The sequence below is a fragment of the Mus musculus genome, chromosome 11 (assembly GCF_000001635.26).
Source record: "Mus musculus strain C57BL/6J chromosome 11, GRCm38.p6 C57BL/6J".
Taxonomy (NCBI): domain Eukaryota; kingdom Metazoa; phylum Chordata; class Mammalia; order Rodentia; family Muridae; genus Mus; species Mus musculus.
In genome coordinates this window covers 115,792,170-115,813,726 of record NC_000077.6, presented here as the reverse complement: position 1 = coordinate 115,813,726, position 21,557 = coordinate 115,792,170, and the positions used below count along the sequence as shown (strand labels likewise).

General features: G+C 57.2%; 2 protein-coding genes and 1 non-coding gene across 16 annotated transcripts in view; 1 reads left to right on the top strand and 2 right to left on the bottom strand.

Moving 5' to 3' along the window:
- Positions 1-68: 68 nt before the first annotated feature.
- On the top strand, positions 69-14,740 carry Caskin2 (CASK-interacting protein 2). 5 transcript variants are annotated; one of them, XM_030245555.1, is made up of 20 exons: positions 69-213; positions 1,345-1,840; positions 5,837-5,888; positions 6,366-6,463; positions 6,863-7,008; positions 7,102-7,193; positions 7,293-7,423; positions 8,538-8,646; positions 8,920-9,028; positions 9,157-9,251; positions 9,884-10,145; positions 10,248-10,369; positions 10,455-10,515; positions 10,640-10,728; positions 10,888-10,998; positions 11,078-11,179; positions 11,308-11,446; positions 11,586-13,061; positions 13,145-13,367; positions 13,650-14,740. In XM_030245555.1, the coding sequence occupies exons 6-20, from the start codon at positions 7,104-7,106 to the stop codon at positions 13,738-13,740; spliced, it is 3,210 nt and encodes a 1,069-aa protein (XP_030101415.1). In that variant the 5' UTR covers positions 69-213; positions 1,345-1,840; positions 5,837-5,888; positions 6,366-6,463; positions 6,863-7,008; positions 7,102-7,103; the 3' UTR covers positions 13,741-14,740. The 5 variants fall into 5 exon arrangements, with proteins under 5 accessions (XP_030101415.1, XP_011247021.1, XP_030101414.1 ...); NM_080643.2 differs by having other exon boundaries at positions 135-213; positions 7,098-7,193; positions 13,650-14,375; XM_011248719.3 differs by lacking the exon at positions 5,837-5,888.
- Tmem94 (transmembrane protein 94) overlaps positions 14,694-21,557 on the bottom strand; it is a 33,615-nt gene continuing 26,751 nt past the window's right edge. For 7 of the 10 annotated variants that reach the window (XM_030246339.1, NM_028014.3, XM_006534271.1 and 4 more), the window contains 17 exons: positions 21,237-21,410; positions 20,764-20,866; positions 20,453-20,670; positions 19,538-19,719; positions 19,323-19,461; positions 18,949-19,064; positions 18,647-18,746; positions 18,302-18,410; positions 17,913-18,102; positions 17,584-17,661; positions 17,252-17,337; positions 16,910-16,991; positions 16,449-16,597; positions 16,266-16,360; positions 16,071-16,164; positions 15,749-15,919; positions 14,694-15,452 (listed from right to left, as the gene is read on the bottom strand). In XM_030246339.1, the coding sequence (XP_030102199.1) occupies positions 15,380-15,452; positions 15,749-15,919; positions 16,071-16,164; positions 16,266-16,360; positions 16,449-16,597; positions 16,910-16,991; positions 17,252-17,337; positions 17,584-17,661; positions 17,913-18,102; positions 18,302-18,410; positions 18,647-18,746; positions 18,949-19,064; positions 19,323-19,461; positions 19,538-19,719; positions 20,453-20,670; positions 20,764-20,866; positions 21,237-21,410 (2,159 nt within the window). In that variant the 3' untranslated portion in view covers positions 14,694-15,379. Of the gene's footprint in view, positions 15,453-15,748; positions 15,920-16,070; positions 16,165-16,265; positions 16,361-16,448; positions 16,598-16,909; positions 16,992-17,251; positions 17,338-17,583; positions 17,662-17,912; positions 18,103-18,301; positions 18,411-18,646; positions 18,747-18,948; positions 19,065-19,322; positions 19,462-19,537; positions 19,720-20,452; positions 20,671-20,763; positions 20,867-21,236; positions 21,411-21,557 lie in introns of those variants that run through there. The other 3 variants (XM_030246338.1, XM_017314773.1, XR_001780054.2) reach the window with 2 other exon arrangements.
- Positions 17,841-17,903, bottom strand: Mir5621 (microRNA 5621). Its single transcript, NR_049194.1, has one exon. It is a non-coding gene; the product is annotated as a microRNA 5621 (primary transcript).

Here is a 21,557-nt window from a genome sequence, read left to right as displayed (position 1 = left end):
GGTGTTGATTGACAATCCAACTGTGCGGCCAGGACGGTCCCCGGCTCCCGATCCGGCGGGAGGGAGGGGGGAGGGGCGGGATTTCCTGCGGGAGGCGCCGAGCCGGCCTTGGAAAGGAGGAGAAAGGGGTTGCGGGGGACAGTGAGAACCAGAGTCCAGAGTGCCTGAGACTGAGCACAGCCAGCCGGACCCCCGGCGGGGCGGCCGGGAGAGGTGAGACTGCCGGGTCCCGGGCCAGGGGTCAGGACCCTTGAGAGCAGACGCAAACTAACTTTTCTTGTCTGATCGGCGGGCTCCTCCATCTCTCTGCTCCTTCCGCCTTCCTCGAGCCCCCCTTTTCGTTCTCCTCTATCTATTCCTCGGACGCTTGACTCTCCGGGTCCCTCTTGCCGCTTTGTTCCCGGGGTCGGCCTTATCTGGGCTTGGCTGCGGGGAGCTGCGCCGCGCTAGAGGGGCATTCCAAGGGGAGGGGGAGCCAGCCGACCCCAGGCACTGCCAGGAGCACTCTCTCCCAGTGCGGGTCGCGGGCTTTGAGGGGGAGTGCCCTCCGGCTTGGGCTTGGAACTTCTGAGGAATGAGTGGTTCCCCACCTGGGCCCCCAGGCCTGCACGAGTCTCTTGCCACAAGATTCTGGCAACAAAATCACCGCCACTGAGGAACTGACTTAAGGGTTTGTGCGGGAAGTCGAGTTGGGGTTTCAGGTTCAGGCTTGGGAGGTAGTTGGCCAGCCTGTCCAAGCTCTCTGTCCTGGATCTCTACCCAGCTGCTCTCTCCCACCACAGACGCAGTGAGAAAGGATTAGCAACAGGTGCTGTAGATCTCTCCGATCCAACAGGTAGATCTCCCCCAGAAAGTGAGGGACATAAGCACCCAGTCCACCCTCTAGGGACCTGGTAGTGAGGAGTGTGCTGCAGACACCTTGGACAGGGAGTGACCCCTACCATCTGCCCGTGCCACTCTCCCAGGCCCTACCTCCCGGCCCCGCCTGTTGTCTGTGGGTGTCAGAGCCTGGGGCTGTGGAGAATGGGCTGCTGGCCCTGCCTACACCAGTGTCTCCTGCTGCCAGGGCCCCTCCTGCCCAAGGTTGAGGTGCTGCCCAGTGCCATGGGGCATAGGCAACCCAGCCTTTCCCTCCTTGAATGCTGCCCCTCTCTTCTTTGCGAGATATATTTCTCTCAAGTACAGAAACTTCCTCCCCTCCGTTAGTGGCTTAGACTCACTCCAAGGCTCCTTGGGCATCTAGGGTGATTTGGGACTCCCTAGAGGTTCTATCTTGCTCATCTTCTCTGTCCCGGTTCCTGGCTGTAACCCAGCTTTTCATTGGATGACGTGTATCTTTTCCAGACCCTCAGGACTTGTCCCTGGCTGCTGCCTCACGCCAGAGGGAATGCTGACTGCTCTCTGGGTGGGCACTGGTGCTTCTGCGCTAACCCAGGAAGATTGGCGGGCCCAGTCCCAGCCCATTCCAGGGCTGTCGGAAGCTGCAAGCTGATCTCAGGCCAGATTTCCACACAGCCTCCACCCCACCAGGGACCGGCTTTCCTGCCTGTGGTGGCAGCTCCCAGAGCACCTTGAGGGAACTATATCTCTGCCTGACAAGAAGCCCATTGCCTGAGACACCAGACTTGTTCCCCCAGGACCAGGAGTCCTCCAAAGCATTGAGGCATGGCGAACTGACACTTGACTGGGCCGGTCCCTTGCTTCTTCCTGGACCTTGAAGTCCCAGAGCCTGACCCGGTAATCAGAATGGGTCGTGAACAGGACCTTATCCTTGCCGTCAAGAATGGAGACGTGACCTGCGTGCAGAAACTGGTGGCTAAAGTGAAGGCTGCAAAAACAAGTGAGTCCTTGGTGGGGTGGCCATCCAGCTGAGGTCCTTCTCTGAGTACTGAGGGCCACAGAGAGAGGCCGGGGTGAGGGGGAGGTGGCAGGGGGCTCACTTTGATTTGCAGACTTGAGGAAGAAGGACCGTGCTGTTGTAGACAAGAAGTGCTTCTGTATCAGAGCCAGGGAGGAAAAAGGGTCCCTTCTTGCTCTGTGTCTCCGGGCAAGTCACTTAACAGCTCTGAACCACGGAGCCCTTGCCTACAAAGGGACCGCATTGAAACACATTCAGCTCCTGCTTTTGATTGTTTATTGTATGCCAGGCTCCGTCCTAAGCTCTGGACCAGAGCAGGGAGCGAAGCCAACCAACGTGCTAGCCCTTGAGGCTGCCTGTCAGGAGATGGCTTTGTGGATGCGTTTGTTCTTCTAGCCGTGGGTCCGGAAAGTGCGTGACCACCCCCAACCCCATCCACAGACGTGAAGCAGAGCTTCCCTGTAGTTATGTCTGCACTTCATGGGGATGTCTCTAAAACCTCTTTGGAAGCAGTGGTTGGGTTTCTGCTGCTGCTGGTGGTTGCTTTGGGGTTCTGTAAGGCTTAGAACCCCAGACCTCGAACTTGCTGGCGGCATCTAGGAACTCTCAACACTCCGACCGCTACTAAAGCTCCTTTCTCCCCAGCTAATCTGCTTGTGTTCCTTGGGAGTGTGTAGCCAATGCTAATGTTCTAGAGGTTTCCACAGCCCTGAGGACTGGATCCCTGGCAGGATAGTCAGGGCTGGTTGTATGGATGGACACTTAGCTCCATCTCTTAGGACCGTCTGAGGTAACAGGACCTCTCACACACACCTCCGAGGAAAGTTGACCTCTGGGTTTAAGGCCAAGCTCCCTGGGCTCTTCCAGATCTTCAGGCTTGTCTTCAGGTCTTAATCCAGCGGGTGGTTCTTCCGGCTCCTCTGGAGATGAAGAAAGTGTTCCCTGAGAGAGGGTCACCTCTGGAGGGAGCACTGGGGTTTGAACCCCAAGACACACCTGGGTCTTACACACAGGACTCCCCAGGCTACTTGGAGACATCTTATCCCCACCTACACCTTAGTGTGCCGGTGCCAAAAGGAAAGACGTTAATGGCGTGCACCCACCTGCACAGCAGGGCGGAGACCCAAGCGTGAGGTGGAGCTGTGTGCCCCTAGGTCCTTGTGTCCTAGGGAAGTGAATGAGGGTGAGCCAGATAGGAGGAAGGTACTGAAGCGGTCGGTCTCGGGGAGAGGGCCTGAAGGTCTAAGTGCGTTGCGAGCCACTCTCCTCCCCCTCACCTCTCTGTTGCTTTTGGCCACCTGCCCGGTGGGGCCTTGGTCACACTGCCGCTAGCCTCACAGTCCTGGCTGCCTCAGAGAGTGAGGCCCACTGGAGGGTAGAAGGAGGAGTTGGCGGATGGCGGATGGCGGGAACCTCACAGCTAGGTGCGTAGGGTCCAAAACAGGTCTTCTATGTCCCATGGCAGAGTCTCTAGGGGATCAAGTTTCTTCCCTCAGTGCAAGGTGGAGACTCACCTATACAGGTGGACACTGGGTGAGAGGCCTGAGCCTTCTTATGGAATCCCCTGCTCTGTACCTCCTTTTGTCCTCTGAGAAGCCAGAGAGACTGGTGACAAAGACGAGGTCCCGGGTGACCTTTGTAAACCTTGGAGTTTATGAAACACGGTAACCCCTTGCTTCCCGTCAGATCCATTATGCAAATAAGGAAAGTGACACTGAGAGGTTCATGACTTGCCCAAGGTCACACTGCCCTCGGGTCAGATGAGAAATAAACCCTTGTGCTCTCCTCCAAGTTCCCATGGTAACCTCTGCTGACATCTGTTCATATCAGAATCATTGGGGGGGGGGTTCTAAAAGCATAGTGTCCCAAATTAAAACTGGGAGAAAGAGTCTGGGGGCTCCGCGGATGATGTCAGAGAGGAATGAAGGGGCCTGAGTACCAAAGTAAACCGTCGCCATCGGAAGGGAGGCATCAGGGCACCCGCTTTTCCTCCTGCTGTACTGACTGGAAACCTCTAGCTGATTCTTCTTAACGTTGGCCTCCTGATATCCAGAACTCCTCTTCAGGAGCCGGCGCCTGGGAGGGGTGCCATCACGCGGGCCCTGCCCCTTCCCTCTGCCCCTCCCCAGCCATCTCCTTTTTCTGAGGTCTCCTTCCTTGCTTGGAGGAAATGGACGGGCTGAGTTGACCAGCTGAACTCACATCCTTTGCTTGGGTCTGAGACAGTGGTGATTCTCCCAGCCCCAGGACCCAGATGGGGAAGGTTATGTATGCCACAGCGGAAGCGCCTGGAGCCACTGCCAGGAACCGGGACCCTCCACCCTCCCTCCCCTCCCTCCCGCCAGGGTCCCCAGCCCAGTTTCTGGACCTCTCCTCCACCACCTTTCCGGCTATTGTTCTGGAAAGAACAGAGCCACCTATCTGGCCCTGCCCCTGTTCCTGTGCTCCTCCTGTCACATTGTCAACCCCTCCCTAGAGAGGACACATCCAGCCACCCAGCTGCCCCATCCCAGACTCTCCCTAGTGGACAGCCCAGTAAAGGGAAGGCTTCCTAAAGGACAATGGCTCTCTTCTCTTGGGACCTTTGCTGTCTGCGCTGAGGCTTAAAGAGGCACCTTGGTGGCCAAGGTCACACAGCCCAGGAAAGACAGAACAGCCTCTGAGCCATGCACTTCCTGTTTCTGCAGCTCCAGACCTCCCTCTCCCCCCAGCCCCCCAAATGGTTCCGTGTTACAAGAACTGTCAGAGGGGATGACGGGGAGGCTGGGAGGTCTGTGCTTCCTTCCAGCAGCTCGCACACGTTCTCTCAGCTACCCCACCTTTTCTGTATTCACCCGTTAGGTGTAGAGTCTGACAGCTCCACCCTGTGTGTATCAGCCCTCTCCCCCGCCCACCATCCCTTGCTTCCCACCCTGATGGAATGAGGCCATGCCTTTCTCAGGCTGCTGGGGTATTTGGGGGCCCACTAGGACCTGGGGGGCAGGCCTAGACCAGCATGTTTGGCACCCTGCCCAGCCTGGGCTGAGCGAGGCCCCCTCCTTCCCAGCAGGGTGGGTCCAACGGGAGGCAGGGGCGGCCTGTAACAAGGCTTCTCCTTTCCCAACACCTCAAGGACCAACATGGTCAGGCTGCTACTGGCCTCTCAGCCATATGTATCCTGTCCCATGTATCCTGTCCCAGGAAGGCAGTGCCCTCTGCTTCTCTAATGAGGCCTGGATAGCTAGGTCAGAGCTCATGGATATCAAGTCGGCTGGTGGGTTTGTGGAAATCCCAGGAGAGTTTGGGTATGGTGCCCCAGTGTAGTGGCCAACGTGTAAAGAGTGTCCAGTGGTTATTGTCACCATCCATCCCATGCTCACAAGGGACAGATACTGTCCTGGCGACTTCTAGGGGGCAGAGCCTATGATCAGCCTATTTTCAAGGAGGAGACAGAGTCCTGTAGGTGACCTGTGCAAATTGGTAGGGCTGGGACACGGAACTGAGGCTAGTGTCAGTATGACCCATGTGGCCTTGCCCACCAGGTCCAACTCAGGGATGCTCAGAGCCCAGCTTTGTCAACCTCCTCTCTGCCCTTGAATACTTAAGCCCCTGCCCTTCTTTGCACGCCCGTTCCCCTTGGCCTAATTGGACAATAGGACTCTCTCCCATTCAGGCAGGAATGCCAGCCATGCACCCCGTGGGCCTGTCCTAATGAAGGCACGTCAGGCCGATACCCTTTCCCGCCCCCTTTGGCTCTATAAACAAGCTGGGCAGGGGCTTTGGGGAAGGCAGGCCGCTGCTGCAGTGGCTTTGAGTGCTCAGTGTCCTCGAGCCATAGGGACAGGACCTGGGAAGGGCCATGGGGCAGGTGCTTTTCTGTACCCCGAAAGGTCGGTTGGGTCCTTGGAGGTGGGTGGCGGGAGTGTGCCAGGTGAGGGTATGGGCAAGGCAGTTGGTTGGTGGCATGTGCCCTGATGTCCCCTACCCCTGACTCCCTAGAGCTCCTGGGCTCCACGAAGAGACTCAACATTAACTACCAGGATGCTGATGGGTATGTGCAGCTGGCGAAAGGGTGGAGTCCCGGGAGGGGTAAACGGAAAGGTCCTGGGGCTCCACAACCTGCTCTCTCTCATATCAGGTCCTCCAAGTACGTTTGCCTAGAGCTCTGGGTCCTGCCTGTGTAGGGCCAGAGGGAGGGGGTCCTGCCCACCCACCTGCCTGTGGAGTTAGCCCTGAGCAAGAGAAGGGGCCCCCTTGGGTCAGATTCTTCCTGGGCCCCTTTTTTCCCTGGAGGGTAGGAGCCCTCAGGCTTCTGCTCCCACGGCCCCCTCCTCTGGGCAGGCTGGGTGGGGGATGCTAGACAAATGAGCCTCTCAGCCAAGACACTGAGTCCTTTCATGCTGTGGCCCGGCTGCTGTGCGCTCCCACGGCAGGCCTGGCAGGCATTTGGGGGGGGGGCAAGTAACTCATCACTGCCGGGTGGAGGACTACTCATTGATACCCCCTATTTTGTGTCCCCCATTGCCAGATTCTCTGCTCTCCACCACGCTGCCTTGGGGGGCAGCCTGGAACTCATAGCCTTGCTGCTGGAGGCTCAAGCCACTGTGGACATCAAGGACAGCAATGGTGAGAGCTTAGTGTATCGCATTAAGTGGGGGGACGTAGGGCCCCTACTGAGGCCCTGGTGACCAGACATCTCTCCTGTTAGTTAGAATATACTGCCAGGTGTTTGGGTTCCTTCTCTCAAATTGTGAATGGCTTCCTTCAAGGGAGTGTGTAATTCAGATTTCCCATATTTAGATAAGGATGTTCAGGAGCGCTTTTAGCACTGCCCTGGGGTTTGTTGCCAGATCATCTGGGGTGGACACAGTGAGAACTCTGATTTCAGCTCAGTAGGGGGACCTTTTTCAACCCAAGCGGGTTGAAGCTAGCATTGCTGAATGGAGTTGTTCCCTTCCAGCTGGGGCGGCTCCATTCCCTATTTAGATCCCCATGACCCCTCTCAGCACTTCCTCCTCCTGTCAGGCATGCGCCCCCTACACTATGCAGCCTGGCAGGGCCGCCTGGAGCCCGTGAGACTGCTGCTCCGGGCTTCCGCCGCTGTCAACGCTGCCTCGCTGGATGGGCAGATCCCCCTGCACCTGGCTGCGCAGTACGGGCATTATGAGGTGGTGAGTGAGCCTGCCTGGAGGGCTGGGGCGGGGTGGGGGTGGGGCAGGGCTTGGCCAGCAGCCTCCCTCACTTTAGCTCTCCCTCCCAGTCAGAAATGCTTCTCCAGCACCAGTCTAACCCATGCCTAGTCAACAAGTTGAAGAAGACACCCCTAGACCTAGCCTGTGAATTTGGGCGGCTCAAGGTGAGGCCTACAGCCCCACAGCGTGCTCGGTGCTAGTGCTGGGTGCTAGATTCCGTTTGGTCTTCGGAGGAGGCTCTAACTGGGTGTTGTACACTGTAGGTGGCCCAGCTGCTTTTGAACAGCCACTTATGCGTGGCACTGCTAGAGGGAGAGGCGAAGGACCCATGTGACCCCAACTACACCACACCCCTGCACTTGGCTGCCAAGAATGGCCACAGAGAAGTCATCAGGTACCCCAAGGACCCTGCCCACTTCCTCAGCCTCATCCTGTGGGACCATTAGATTCTAATCAGTGCCTCCTCGATGTTCTTTTTAAAAAATAGCAAAAATAGCACATATGCGTGTGTCCTGTGGCGGTGTGTATGTGCAGTGAGTGATGTATGTGTTCTATGGGGGTATGTGCACATGAGTGATACCTGTGTTCTATGTGGGGGGGTATATGCATGTGAGTGACACATGTGTTCTGTGTGTGGGGTATGTGCACATGAGTGATACCTGTGTTCTATGTGGGGGGGTATATGCATGTGAGTGACACATGTGTTCTGTGTGTGGGGTATGTGCACATGAGTGATACCTGTGTTCTATGTGGGGGGGTATATGCATGTGAGTGACACATGTGTTCTGTGTGTGGGGTATGTGCACATGAGTGATACCTGTGTTCTATGTTGGGGGGTATATGCATGTGAGTGATACATGTGTTCTGGGGGGGGTATGTGCATGTGAATGACAGTGTGTGTGGGGTATGTGAACATGAGTGATACAGGTGTTCTGGGGGTTATGTACATGTGAATGACATGTGTTCTATGGGAGTATGTACACATGAGTGATACTTGTGTTCTATGTGGGGGGTATATGCATGTGAGTTACACATGTGTTGTGTGTGTAGGGTATGTGAACATGAGTGATACAGGTGTTCGGGGGGGTATGTACATGTGAGTGATACAGGTGTTCTGGGGGGTGCACATGAGTGATACATATGTTGTGTGAGGGGGTATGTGAACATAAGTGATACATGTGTTGTGTGTGGGGTATGTGCACATGAGTGATACATGTGTTGTGTGTGGGGTATGTGCACATGAGTGATACATGTGTTGTGTGTTGGGACAGATACACGCGCCTGAGACAGTAGAGTCTACTGCAGAGACGGTAGAGTTGGAGTTGCCATGGTTGAGAGCTGCTGGGGCTTGAACTAGGGCTCTCTGAGAGCAGCACTGTCTTCACCACTGAGTTATCTCTCCGGTCCACTGCTGCCATTTCATTCTTGCTTTCTGTGTCCCAGTCCCCACACCCCTCACTATCTGTTTCTTCCCCTACCCATCTGCCTCACAACTCCTGCCTCCACAGGCAGCTCTTGAAAGCTGGTATTGAGATCAACCGCCAGACCAAGACAGGCACCGCACTCCACGAGGCTGCGCTGTATGGCAAGACTGAGGTGGTGCGGCTGCTCCTGGAGGTAGGTGTGGGCCTAAGGGCCTACCACCACATGCTGAGGGAAGGCCACATGGAAGGCCACCATGCTTTTGATGGGTCTCACTTCTTCTGAATGGTGCTAAGGACTTATGGCTGGAGTGCAGACCTGTCTGGCTTAGATGCCGAGTCCACCTCTTACTAGCTCATTCTTGACCTGATGTCTGCCTGGGTAGTTGGGAGGAGTAGCTGGGAGGACTGGAGGAGAAATGGCAAGCAAAATGCTTGGGATACACTCTCGTGCTGCCGTGTGCCCCAGGGAGGTGTGGACGTGAATATCCGGAACACATATAACCAGACGGCGCTGGACATAGTCAATCAGTTCACCACCTCCCAGGCCAGCCGGGAAATCAAGCAGCTACTTCGAGGTGAGTGGGAAGAATATGGAGCCAGGGGCTGGCAGAGGAGCCTTTACAGAAGGTCCCAGAGTGTAGCGGGAAAGTCAACTGAGGCGTTCAGGTCCCATGACTGACATCTGCTCATCTCCGTCTCCCAGAGGCTTCAGGGATCTTGAAGGTTCGAGCGCTTAAGGATTTCTGGAACCTTCATGACCCCACCGCTCTCAATGTCCGAGCAGGAGATGTCATCACGGTGAGGGGCCCACACAGGCATTCCTTTAGAAGACAAGCAATTGCTGTGACTAGTATGATAGTATGGGCACAGTACTTACTGTGTTAGTAAGCTGAGTTAAATCTGTATATTCTCTTTCAAATGATCATTTCCAACTCTAGGGTTCATAGGTTTTTTGTTTTTTGTTTTTTGTTTTTTTTTTATTATATGTAAGTACATCATAGCTGTCTTCAGACATTCCAGAAGAGGGTGTCAGATCTCATTACAGATGGTTGTGAGCCACCATGTGGTTGTTGGGATTTGAACTCAGGACCTTCGGAAGAGCAGTCGGTGCTCTTAACCCATGAGTCATCTCTCCAGCCCCGGGTTCATAGGTTCTATTAGCATTTTTTTTTTAAAGGGATGACAAAGTTGAGGCTTAGAGAAATTAAACAGAGCCTCTCGGTCACATACCTAGCGAAGAGTAGAGCATCGTCCGTATGCCCTGTGGTACAAGGACACTGGGCTGGCATTGGTGGCCAAACTTGGGTAGAAGTATGCTCCGTGAGGAGGAGAGATGGACCAGTCCTGCTGGACTGTTACTACAGAGACAGCCACGGCCACTTGCTCAATACAAAGAGTGACTGTCCTTTCCTTCCGTGCCATCACAACAGGTGCTCGAACAGCACCCCGATGGCCGCTGGAAGGGCCACATCCATGAGAGCCAAAGGGGCACAGACCGTGTTGGCTACTTCCCCCCGGGCATCGTCGAGGTGGTCAGCAAGCGGGTGGGCATCCCTGTGGCCCGCCTCCCCTCTGCCCCCACCCCTCTGCGACCAAGCTTCTCCCGGATATCACAACCTGCGGCCGACGATCCCCTGCCATCTGTCCCCTACGGCCAGCTCCCTCGGGTGGGCCTCAGCCCAGACAGTCCAGGTACGTCCTCCCAGAAGGCACCGTGGGTCACCGGGCGTTGGCAAGTTGCCAGTCAGCTGTTAGCAGCGCCAACTCTGACCTCTGTGCTTCTGCCCTCTGCAGCAGGTGACAGGAATAGCGTGGGCAGCGAGGGTAGCGTGGGCAGCATCCGCAGTGCTGGCAGCGGGCAGAGCTCTGAAGGCACCAACGGCCATGGCACTGGCCTCCTGATTGAGAACGCTCAGGTAGGCGGGAGGGTACCTGGGCCTGCTCGGGGCCTGCCTCCTGCCAGTTTCCCATGCACTAAATAGGCTTGCATTCCGTCTCCAGCCACTGCCCTCTGCCAGTGAGGACCAGGGACTGCCAGGCCTGCATGCCCCGTCCCCAGCAGGTGAGAAGGGTAAACAGGGTGGCATTAGCTTGGGCTGTACAGGTGGGGATGGTGGCAGTGAGAACTTGCCCCTGCCCATCCCTCTTCCAACTACTTCTGATGTCATTTGTTCCCCTCCCTGAAGACAACCTGAGCCACCGCCCTCTGGCCGGTTACCGCTCTGGAGAGATCTTCACCCAGGATGTGAGACCAGAGCAGCTACTGGAAGGGAAGGTGAAGCTTCGACAGGAAATAGACGTCAGCTCTTGGCACAAAGTGGAGGGCTTCCGTATCCCCTTAGACCTGGCTCTCGGGGAGGGAGGGGACAGGCCAATGGGCTAGTTAGTCCCTTTCTCAGCCGACTTTCTCATCCCATCTTGCTCCCTGTCTCAGGATGCACAGGCCATTCATAACTGGCTAAGTGAGTTCCAGCTAGAGGGCTACACTGCCCACTTCCTGCAGGCTGGCTACGATGTGCCGACCATCAGCCGGATGACACCTGAGGTAGGACCTGCGGCAGGTAGAGGGAGGAGGGCCCTGCAGGTAGAGGGCGGCCCTGATGCCCCCATGCCGTGTGTAACAGGATTTGACGGCCATTGGGGTGACCAAGCCTGGACACAGGAAGAAGATCGCCTCGGAGATTGCCCAGCTTAGCATTGCTGAGTGGCTGCCCAATTATATCCCGGTGAGCAGGTGTCCAGGCCGGGGCCTCTGACTCTCACCCAGAGCTGTGGCTTTCGGAGGGGGTTGGGGGGGGGTGATGCTTCCTTTCTGGCATGGGGCGACCCTGGTTTAATGGTGGCACTCTTCCAGGTGGACTTGCTGGAGTGGCTGTGTGCACTGGGGCTGCCGCAGTACCACAAGCAGCTGGTGAGCAGCGGCTACGACTCTATGGGGCTGGTGGCCGACCTCACCTGGGAGGAGCTGCAGGAGATAGGCGTGAACAAGCTGGGTGAGCAAGGCTTAGAGGCCCCTGGCTGCCCCTGACTCCACCTACCTCTAGCAGAGGGAAAAGGGAGTCTACCCAGGGCAGACGGGACCACCCGTCCTAGACCCAGCTAGCCCCCATCTGATTCTGTCCACCCTTCCAGGGCACCAGAAGAAGCTAATGCTAGGTGTGAAACGGCTGGCAGAACTTCGGCGGGGCCTGCTGCATGGAGAAGCCCTGGGTGAAGGCGGACGCCGGATGACCAGGGGTCCAGAGCTGATGGCCATCGAAGGCCTGGAGAATGGGGAAGGCCCAACTACAGCTGGCCCTCGCCTCCTCACCTTTCAGGGCAGTGAGCTGAGCCCAGAGCTACAGGCAGCCATGGCAGGGGGTGGCTCAGAACCACTACCCCTTCCTCCGGCCCGTTCTCCTAGCCAGGAGAGCATTGGCGCCCGCTCACGGGGCTCTGGTCACTCACAGGAACAGCCTGTTCCCCAGCCCAGTGTTGGTGACCCCAGCGCCCCACAGGAGAGGAACCTTCCGGAGGGTACAGAGCGCCCCTCTAAGCTTTGTTCTCCGCTCCCTGGCCAAGGACCTGCCCCATATGTCTTTATGTGTCCACAGAACTTACCCTCTAGCCCAGCCCCAGGGCCACCTCCTGGTGTTCCCCGGGCCTTCTCCTACTTGGCTGGCTCTCCGGCCGCTCCTCCAGACCCACCTCGGCCGAAGCGCCGGTCTCACAGCTTGAGCCGCCCTGGCCCTGCTGAGGGGGAAGCTGAAGGGGAGGCTGAAGGGCCAGTGGGCAGTGCCCTGGGCAGTTATGCCACGCTTACTCGGAGACCAGGACGCAGCACCCTTGCCCGGACTAGTCCTAGCCTGACCCCAACTCGAGGGACCCCCCGAAGCCAGTCCTTTGCCCTCCGTGCCCGTCGTAAAGGGCCCCCACCCCCACCCCCCAAGCGCCTCAGTTCTGTCTCTGGCTCCACCGAGCCACCTTCACTAGACGGAACCTCGGGGCCCAAGGAAGGGGCCACAGGTCCCCGGAGGAGAACACTGAGTGAACCAACCGGCCCCTCGGAGTCCCCTGGTCCTTCCGCACCAACTGGCCCTGTGTCGGACACAGAAGAGGAACCTGGCCCTGAGGGAACACCCCCATCTCGGGGCAGCTCAGGGGAAGGCCTGCCATTCGCAGAGGAGGGGAACCTGACTATCAAGCAGCGGCCGAAGCCAGCCGGTCCCCCTCCCCGTGAGACACCTGTGCCCCCTGGCCTTGACTTCAACCTCACAGAGTCAGATACTGTCAAACGCAGGCCCAAGTGCAAGGAGAGAGAGCCACTACAGACTGCACTGTTGGCCTTTGGGGTAGTGGGCAGTGATACCCCGGGCCCCTCCAATCCCCTGTCCACCCAAGCCCCGTGTGACCCTCCCTCAGCTTCCTCTAACCCTCCACAACGGTCTGAGCCCAGCGTCCTTCCATCGCAAGGAACTTCAGCCTCTTCTCTCAGCTCTGTAACTCAGTCCCCTGGGCACCCAGGGCCCAGTGCTGGACCCGCTCTGGCAAACTCCACAGGCAGTAAGCCCAATGTGGAGACGGAGCCTCCGGCTCCCCCGGCCGCCCTCCTCAAAGTGCCTGGAGCAGGTAAGACGTGAGACCTGCGGAGGGAAGGGGCTGTGTGTAGGGTCACGGCTAGCAAAGTCACGTGGTAACCTTTTGTCCTGAAGGAACAGCTCCCAAGCCTGTGTCTGTGGCCTGCACTCAGCTGGCATTTTCAGGCCCAAAGCTGGCCCCCCGGCTCGGTCCCCGTCCAGTACCCCCTCCAAGGCCCGAGAATACCGGGCCTGTGTGTCCAGGTCGGGCCCAACAGAGACTGGAACAGACCAGCTCATCCTTGGAAGCCGCACTGAGGGCAGCTGAGAAGAGCATTGGCACCGAGGAACGAGACGGGTGAGCAGGGTGGGTGGGGTAGGGGGCTGTGCCCAGGAGCACCGGAAGGAGCCACTGCATGCAACATCTTGGGCTACAGAGGCCTCAGTGGGTCCTAGGTTTTAGAGTGGCCTACAGAGATCACTGGTGACTGTCACTTTACAGGCACGCTGATTTGGGTAACTCCTTGTCCCCGAGCCTCTGAGCTCATCGATGGGAGGTTGTAAGCAGTAAGCCCTGAGGTACACAGTGTTTGGCTGCAGACCCACTGGCCCATCTCATCAAGGTTTTCCCTTGCTGTAGCCCCACAGGGACGTCTACCAAGCACATTCTGGATGACATTAGCACTATGTTCGATGCCCTGGCGGACCAGCTGGATGCTATGCTGGACTGAGCAAACCTTGGCCTGTGACTCTCCCACCTGCCAGTGTTCACCGCCCTCGGCCCAGCGTGGAAGAAGCCCGTGCCACACAGGGAACAGGCAGAGGTCTGGTTGGGCTGGAGAATCCTTCCGTAGCAGAGGCCTCCAATGGCTTCAAGCAGTGGCTGGCAGTCACAGACAGGCCGAGAGGACTTGTCAGAACCTGACTGAGGGGCCTCAGCTGTGTGGGAGCGAAGCTCTCCCCGTGAGCAGCTGACTGCACAGCTATGGCCCCTGAACAGGGACCCTCGTAGAACATTCTCCTCTAGGAGGAGGTGGTGACAGGGATTTGGGGATGCACCTCCTTGCCTTGTCTAAAGTCCCTGTGGTCTGGGAATTTGTCTGGCCACCACTGAGTCACCCTAGGGCTCTGTGAGGCTGCGTGGTTGGCCAGTCCCCTCCGTGCAAGTGTACATAGGAGCTGTAAATACACAGCAGGGGCATGCCTTCCTGCCGGTGGCCTTTTCTGCTCCTGCCTGGCCATCCCACACTGGGAGGCAGCGCTGGCTGGGATCGGGCAGTGAGGTAACAGATCCCCAGGGCCCAGACTCTTACAACTGTACATAATATTTTTCAAGCAGAGAGAAATGCATATATTTTAAATGGAATTTATTCTATCTATTAACTGCCTGAGAGGATGCAGTAGGGGAAGGCCTTCGGGCCACAGAAGAACCGTCTACCCACTTCCTGCTGGAGGACCCAGTTGGTCTAGCCTGGGCTCTGTAACTATTAACCTCTTTCCCCAACTAACATCAATGAAAGAGTCATTCCACATGACTGGGCTGTGTTTGCATCTGTGCAGCAAACCTCCAAGTCCGGGGGTATCCCTTCACCCCGTCCTGGGGGCCACTCATCAGTGTAGAGTGCCGAGAGCTGCAGCCCTGGGAGGGAGCCTTTCCTGGCTGTTTCATGGATCCACCACAGGATGTTTTTTAAGCAATTTACAATTTTAATATAAACCAGTTGACATTCACTCCCCCAAAGGCTCATTTTCCAGTAAGAAAAAAAAAAAAAAAAAAGTAAAAAATGTCTCCCAGAACAAGGGCAAGGGCCACATGGGCCTGGGCAGGGTCCTCTGTGGATGACTTGTGGTCAGCTGACATGGGGGCCCCAGGGTGAGGTGGACCTTTTCCATCTTCAAGCCCAGAGGAAGGGAAGGTCTTCGGACCACAGGCAGGCCCTTGCCGGGGAAGATGGGACATGGGCAGGAGGATACAGCATCTTGAACAGCAGTAGCCTCTGCTTTCCAACAGACACTGAGGCTGCCGTAGATGCAAGAGCAGAGGGTGCCGAGTGAGGGGGCCCCTAAGATGGGGAACACATGGGGGAGGGGCTGAGGATCCCTTTACCAAGGGCCTGAGGTCATACATTCAAGAGTGCCCCTGGCAAGGCCGGGGAAGAGCCGAAGCAGGCAGGCCGTGGCTACAACCCTGTGGCTTTTCGTGAAAAAGAAGCCCAAGCCAGGAAGACAATTGTCTCCAGTGCCCACGGCTGAGCCTCCAATGCCATGAGGCACAAAGACAAACCCTGAAACATTTGTGATACCAACTTCCTGGTAGGTCTGGCTCTGTCCCCAGGAAGCTGGGCAGCTATGGCCACCATGGCCAGTGGCTCAGAAGGGCGAGTTCATGCCCAGCTTGGTCTCAAACTGCAGCTTCTGGCGCTTCTGGTAGCGGACACGGACCCTGGTGAAATAGAATGAGATACAGTTGACAACTTGGCCTGGTGGCTCAGGCCTGTGATTCTAGCTACTTGAAGGCTGAGGCAGGAGGATTATAAGATCAGGACCTATCTCGGTTACTAAGTAAAGATTGCCAGGGCTATAGCCGGGGGTGGAGTGTATTACAGGAGCTGGCTCAATCCAGCACCAGGAAAACAAACAGGCTGGTGTAGACCTTCAAATCAGAGGACTGAGCAGGGTGCCGACATTGAGGTGACAGGTTCAGGGTACAGACAGAGCCCAGTGGAGCTACAAGCTCACCGAATCTCGTGTAACTTTACAATCTCGTTGGTGACTACCACTAGGACCAGGGACAGGCAGCCCAGGAGCCATGTGAGCAGGGGCACATCTTCTAGGCCAAAGTGGACACGTGAGTCCCTGTGTGTCCACAGCTGCAGGTCCACCACTGTCTGGACCACCTGACCGAGCAGCCTGTGGGAGGAGACAGCCCCGTGTGAGCCCAGAGACCTCGCTTTCTTCCCTCTTTCCAAGTCCGACTAGTTGAAGGTCCCCCCCACCCCCTGGTCTTCCCCCCACCTGTGACCCCAGCACTGTCCTGTAGCCCCCATTAAACACTACTCACACCACAGGCACAGTCACGGCCCACCAGAGGTTTGTCAAAGGGCTCTTTCTCCACAGAGGCTTGGTGCGGTGTACATGAGTGATGGAGATAAAGACTAGAAAGATGGGCGAATGGGGTGTCAGGGCTTCCCAAAGTCTTGCCTCCCACCCTGAGGCCTCCCCACTCGCAGCAGCCCCCATGAGGCAGAATCCTTACCAGTGTGCAAAACAATCAGGGCGGCTGTGAGCTTCTGAGCGGATAGCAACCCATTGGCAAAATCCTCGAACCAGGCCGGCGCTCTGTCATCATTGCTGCCAAAGGAAGGCAAAGGCTCGGCCTCCTGAGGGCCCACAGGGTGGGGTTGGGTGGGGTGGGGAGGACAGGACTCCTAAGACCCACCTGCAAAGCATGACTGAGGAGCAGTTGGTGAGGTTGCGGGCCCGGGCGCTGTCACAAAAGCTCTGCAGCGTGAAGCCGAAGCAGACGAGGCAGGAGCTGATGGTGAGGCTGAACTTGAGCAGGAAGCAGAGCAGGAAGTAGTGCTGGGTCTGTGGCATACGGGAGGATGGGGAGGACGGGGAAGATGGTCATTCCTGTGGGAGGGCGGCCTCTCTGCAGGCTATGAGGCAGGCCTGGCACCTGCTCAGCTTTTCTAAATGTTTAGCAAGCCCTCAGCAGGTAAGTGCCCACGCCCCGAGGGTCAAGGCCCAGGGACCACATGCCCAGCAGGACTCGTCCTTGGTGTTGGCCACCGCCTCTCAGATCGCTGACCTCCGCAGAACCTTCCAGGTTGGGCTACTCCCAGCCCCAATGCTCAGCCCCTCTGAGAAGCCCCGGTGAGCAGGGTCTGCCTGGCTTACCTTCTTAGGAATGGACTGAAGGTTTTTGCCCGTTGCCATAGACATGATGGAGCTATGTGGTGGTTTTCCCAATAGAGAGATGCTGAAATTAAGTGTGGGTAAAGGGACAGACGTTACTACCTGGCTCCCAGCTCTCAGAGGAACGCCTACAGGGACTCTTGGCAGTGAGATAAAGCCCAGTACTGAGGAGAGACAGACCAAGGGGCCCTTGCTTGCATCAGTGCCTCCTTGCGCCAGAGGTGAGCCCTGAGCCACCCAGCCAGGAACCCCTGGGCCCCCTGAGACGCCCACTGACAACCTAAGCTCACTAGCAGGGCACAGAGGGGCTTCCAGGCCTCTCACCTGAGCAGAGGGTAACAAAAGCAGGATAGCCATAAAATGTCTGTGGTACTCAGGAGCGGTGGCAGCTGCACCAGACAAGACAGGAACTGAAGCAGGAAAGAAAACATCACCAGATTTGTAGCCCCCAAGGCCACCCACCTTGCCCTGGCTCAGGAGACTCAACATCTTGACCCAGAGGACCAGGTACAAGAGAAAATGTTTACAGGTGGGATCATCTCAAAAGCCTAGGGGTACACAGAGGCTCGTGACTATCCTGCACCCCCAGACTCCTCAGACTCTTAACTGTCCCTTCCTTATGAAGAGGGCCAATGCCTGTACAGAGCCTGGCTTACCTGAATGACCACGAGGGTCAGCTGGCACTGCAACAGGAAGAGGAAGCACTTTCGGATGCCGTAGGTAGCGTGCCGAGCCTGAGGATCAAGGGGACAGGTTAGGATGTGGGCATGCTGCCCCTCTCAGGCCCTACAACAAACAAGCCTCAGTTAAGAGCCACGTGCCCATGATGCTCTTAAGAGGAAGGAGCAGAGACAGCCTCAAGTGCCTTGGGGAGATTCACTTGTCCCTCCCAGGCAGGCCACACAGGCAGGAAGCATGAGGTCTGGAGGGCCCAGAATTCTCATGTTCTGCCTTCAGGGCGGCCCCAGGACCTCCTGAGCCCCACCTGCTCAATGAGCCGGATGATGCTGATGCTTTCTTCTTGTCGGAAGGTCAGGGAGCAAGGCAGGCTGTTGAGCTGCCCTGATAGCTGCAGGGGAGAAAGGCCATCCGAGGCCTGGGCCATGGTGGTGCTGGTGGCATAGCCAAAGGTCTCCCAGGAGCAGCGGGATGGGTATAAGGGATCCAGGGCAATGCTGCTCAGTGGAGGGAAGATCCACCCATGAGCGATACTCTATAACTTGTCTACCACAAGATGGGAGCGTCCCTTTCCTCTTCCCCGGCAGACCCAGGGACCAGGGTCTGAGTCAAGGCAAGCCTCTAGCTACGTGCAGGCTGTCCACCCAGGGTCGGAGAAGCAGAGCTTGGCCCCCAGTCCCAGTGCCTCTCGCTGACCTGACATCACTCTGGAGGAAGAGGCAGCTGTTGCGCAGGTTGGCCGAGCTCCCCAGGCAGCAAGTCACCTCCCCATACTCCTGCATGATCTTTATCATCTCACACATGGCTGTGGGCAGTAAGAGTCACAAGAGTCAGGCAGGCAGAGCCCTGTGCAGGTGCCAGTAGAAACCCACAGGCCCAAACCATGGGGCAGCACTCACGGGGGGCTCCCTGAAATGCCCATGGCATCAACCCACTGGATCCCCAGCCAGGCCCAGCCCAGCCTCTTCCACTCTACTCTCTGAGGGATAGTGTGCCCATCCCTGCAGGAAGGGGGTGGCGAGGGGGTGGCACGGCACTCACTGTCAGGGGTGCAGTCGGTGAAGAGGGGCACCAGCAACGGTACATTGTCGATGTTCTGTAGGTGGGGCCGCACCTGGTGGATGCCCCGGGGCAGCTTGGCCTGGAAGAAGCAGAGATGTCAGTAGACTCAAGATAGGGGGACAAAAAAAAATCACCTCTCCTGCCACCACTGCCATTGCCGCTGCTGCCACCTCCTCTTCTTCCTCCTCTTCCTCCTCCTCCTCCCCCTCCTCTCCCTCCTCTTCCTCCTCCTGAATCAGGTCAACCCACTTCAGGGACACAGGACAGAGCCCATGTCATACCCGGTTGCAGTCTTCCAGGAAGCTGGGGATATCGCTGTCGGTGGGCTGGAAGCTGATGAGGTCTGAGTGACCCTCCTCCTCTAAGAGGAGGAGCCCTTCTGCATCATCTCGGGACACTGCGGGGAGGGAAGCCGATTCTCACCTTGGGCCAACTTTCTGGAAGGCTGAGCCATGCCCTGCAAACGGTACACAGCCTCTTCCTCCAGCTCTCCACCTTGAACAGTCCACAGTCACTGCCCACAGGGACGTAGGGCTATTTCCTGAGCGAGTGTGCTTACAGGAGGGATCTATGCATGTTTCTGCACAGTGTACTTCCCAACAAGGGACTCTTTCCACTTGCTCCATTCCTGACACAAGCAAGCCTTTGCCCTCACCCTGATTCAGGTCGTCATGGAGAGAGCCAGCATGGCTGGGGCTGGAGGGAGGGATCTCAGAGCCAGGCATGTCACCGTTGGGCGTGAGGGAGATGTGGCAGTTCCAGCCTGTCTCCAGGCCCATCTTCTCTGCAAACACCTGTGAAAGCGGATGTCAGTGAGCGGAAGACCTCACAAAGATGAGGGGGGCCCGCAAACAGGGAGGCTCGCCCCACCTTGCTCCTGAGCTCATCTTCCAAAGAGAAGTACACAAAGCGGATGCAGGCGTTGACCAGCCCATCGATGAGGCGCACGATGTCCAGCCGGGCCTGGTACTGGGAGGACACCATGCCCATGAAGATCTGACCGCTCAGGGCCTGCATGCAGTCTTCTTTCTCCAGCACCTCCCCGATCCCTTCTTCAGGCAGGCACAAGACACAAAAGCCAGCCGGCATGTGGCAAGACAACCAGGACACAGCCCAGTCAGGACATGGAGGAACCAGCCGAGTCCAGGAGGCAGCCCAGGGCCACACACATGGAGGCCGCACCCAAATCAATGAGCATAAGGGCCCCAGGGGACCACACACAGCCACACAGGTGCACACAGAGCCAGGATACATAAAGAGCCAACGTACATAAGAGAGAAGACAGGGAGAAGTACCCATCAGTGAGTGACCAGACTGGGAGCCAGGCTGAGCATGGCTTAGCTTCGGCCCAGCCTTGCTCCAGGGCTAGCTGGCTGGTCCCACACTCAGCGCGTGGTCTCCTAGGCTTGTAAGACACAGCCAAATGTGTATGCTTGGGGGGTGTGACTTAGAGTCTATGTCCCTCTGTTCTAACAGATTGGACTTGGGTTTGTATCTAATGTCATTTGATAGAAAACACTTTTATATACATTAATCCTCTTGAACACCTCAAGAAACCCACGAGGAAGGGAGAGAAGGCACCCTAGTTTTAGATGAGGAGAGACTGAAGAGTTCCCCGAATCACGAGCTAGTGAATGCCACACTGGCACCCTGGTTCTTGTGACTGCCCACGGCACTGTCCACTGAGTGATGCTGTGGCCCTCTGAAGCCCATAGCTCCTCCTGGGCTTCTCAGCCCCAGGAAACCCGTGCTATTCCCACTGAGACAGATGGAAGTTCACGGTACCATCGGAGCTCCAGCTGCTGCGGCGGTTGTTTGGCTTGATGGGGATGGTGCTGGGCAGCTCGCACATGGTGAATATGCTGTTCTGGCCGGGGACCTGCACCAGCTCGATGCACTTGCCGTTGAGCTGAGAGGACAGCGTGCAGTTCATGGGCTTGTAGGCAAAGGCAGAGCAATAGCCGGATAGGCAGGCTCGCTGGTAGAAGTCCAGCACTTTCTTTCTGTCAGGGAAGGAGGACTGGAGTAGGCCAAGGGGTCTTGAGAGGCCCGAGACCATCAGACAGGCAAGCAAAGCAGCCAGACCCCTCCCTCACCTGTCTGAACCCGACAGAGGGTAGATGTCAGCGCCATCCCAGAAGTCTGTGCAGGCCTCCACGACCACGTCGGCACTGCCATGGGACAGCATCTGCTCTGTGCCTGTGGTGGGGAATGGACCCAGTGAGGCTACACACCATCATCTCCTGCCTTCCTCTGACCTAGCACGTTACAGTCCGTCCATACAGAGGGTACAAAGGTATTCCTGATAGAGGGAGGGACCTCCCGGTCAGTGAGCCACCATGGAATGCCGACTGACTAGGAATGTAGGCACTTCAAGCCTTATCCTTTGGAGAATCCCATTCTCTGCGCCTCTGGCCTCCAAACCCAGTCCCTACCACGTCAGAGGACTTGGAGAGCAGCCTAGCATTCACCGGACTCAGCCTCCCTCCCCGCGGCTAGGGCACAGCCTCCTGCACACGAAGCCTTGGAAGGTTTGTCTAGATGCCAGCTGAGCTGAAGTGAGGCTTACTGGTGGCAGTGTCTTTGATGAAGAGGCTGATCATGTGGCTGAGCGGGGGGCGCCGCTTGGTGACACAGGAGGGCCTCCCCAATGACGTCTCCTTCAGGGTCTCTGCACTGGGGAGGCGGTAGAGCGCCAGGTGGTTCTCCTGCTTGAAGAGCTCCTTGGCCCCTGGAGTGAAACCTATGAACAAGGACAGCACTCAGGCTCCCGGGCCACCTCGCACCGTGGGACAGGTGGAAGGACAGAATCTAGCTCGCTTGGCCAGCCCCTCACATCTTTATATCACAGCAGTGACGCACCTTGCCAGACTAGAAAGCTAAGAGTGGC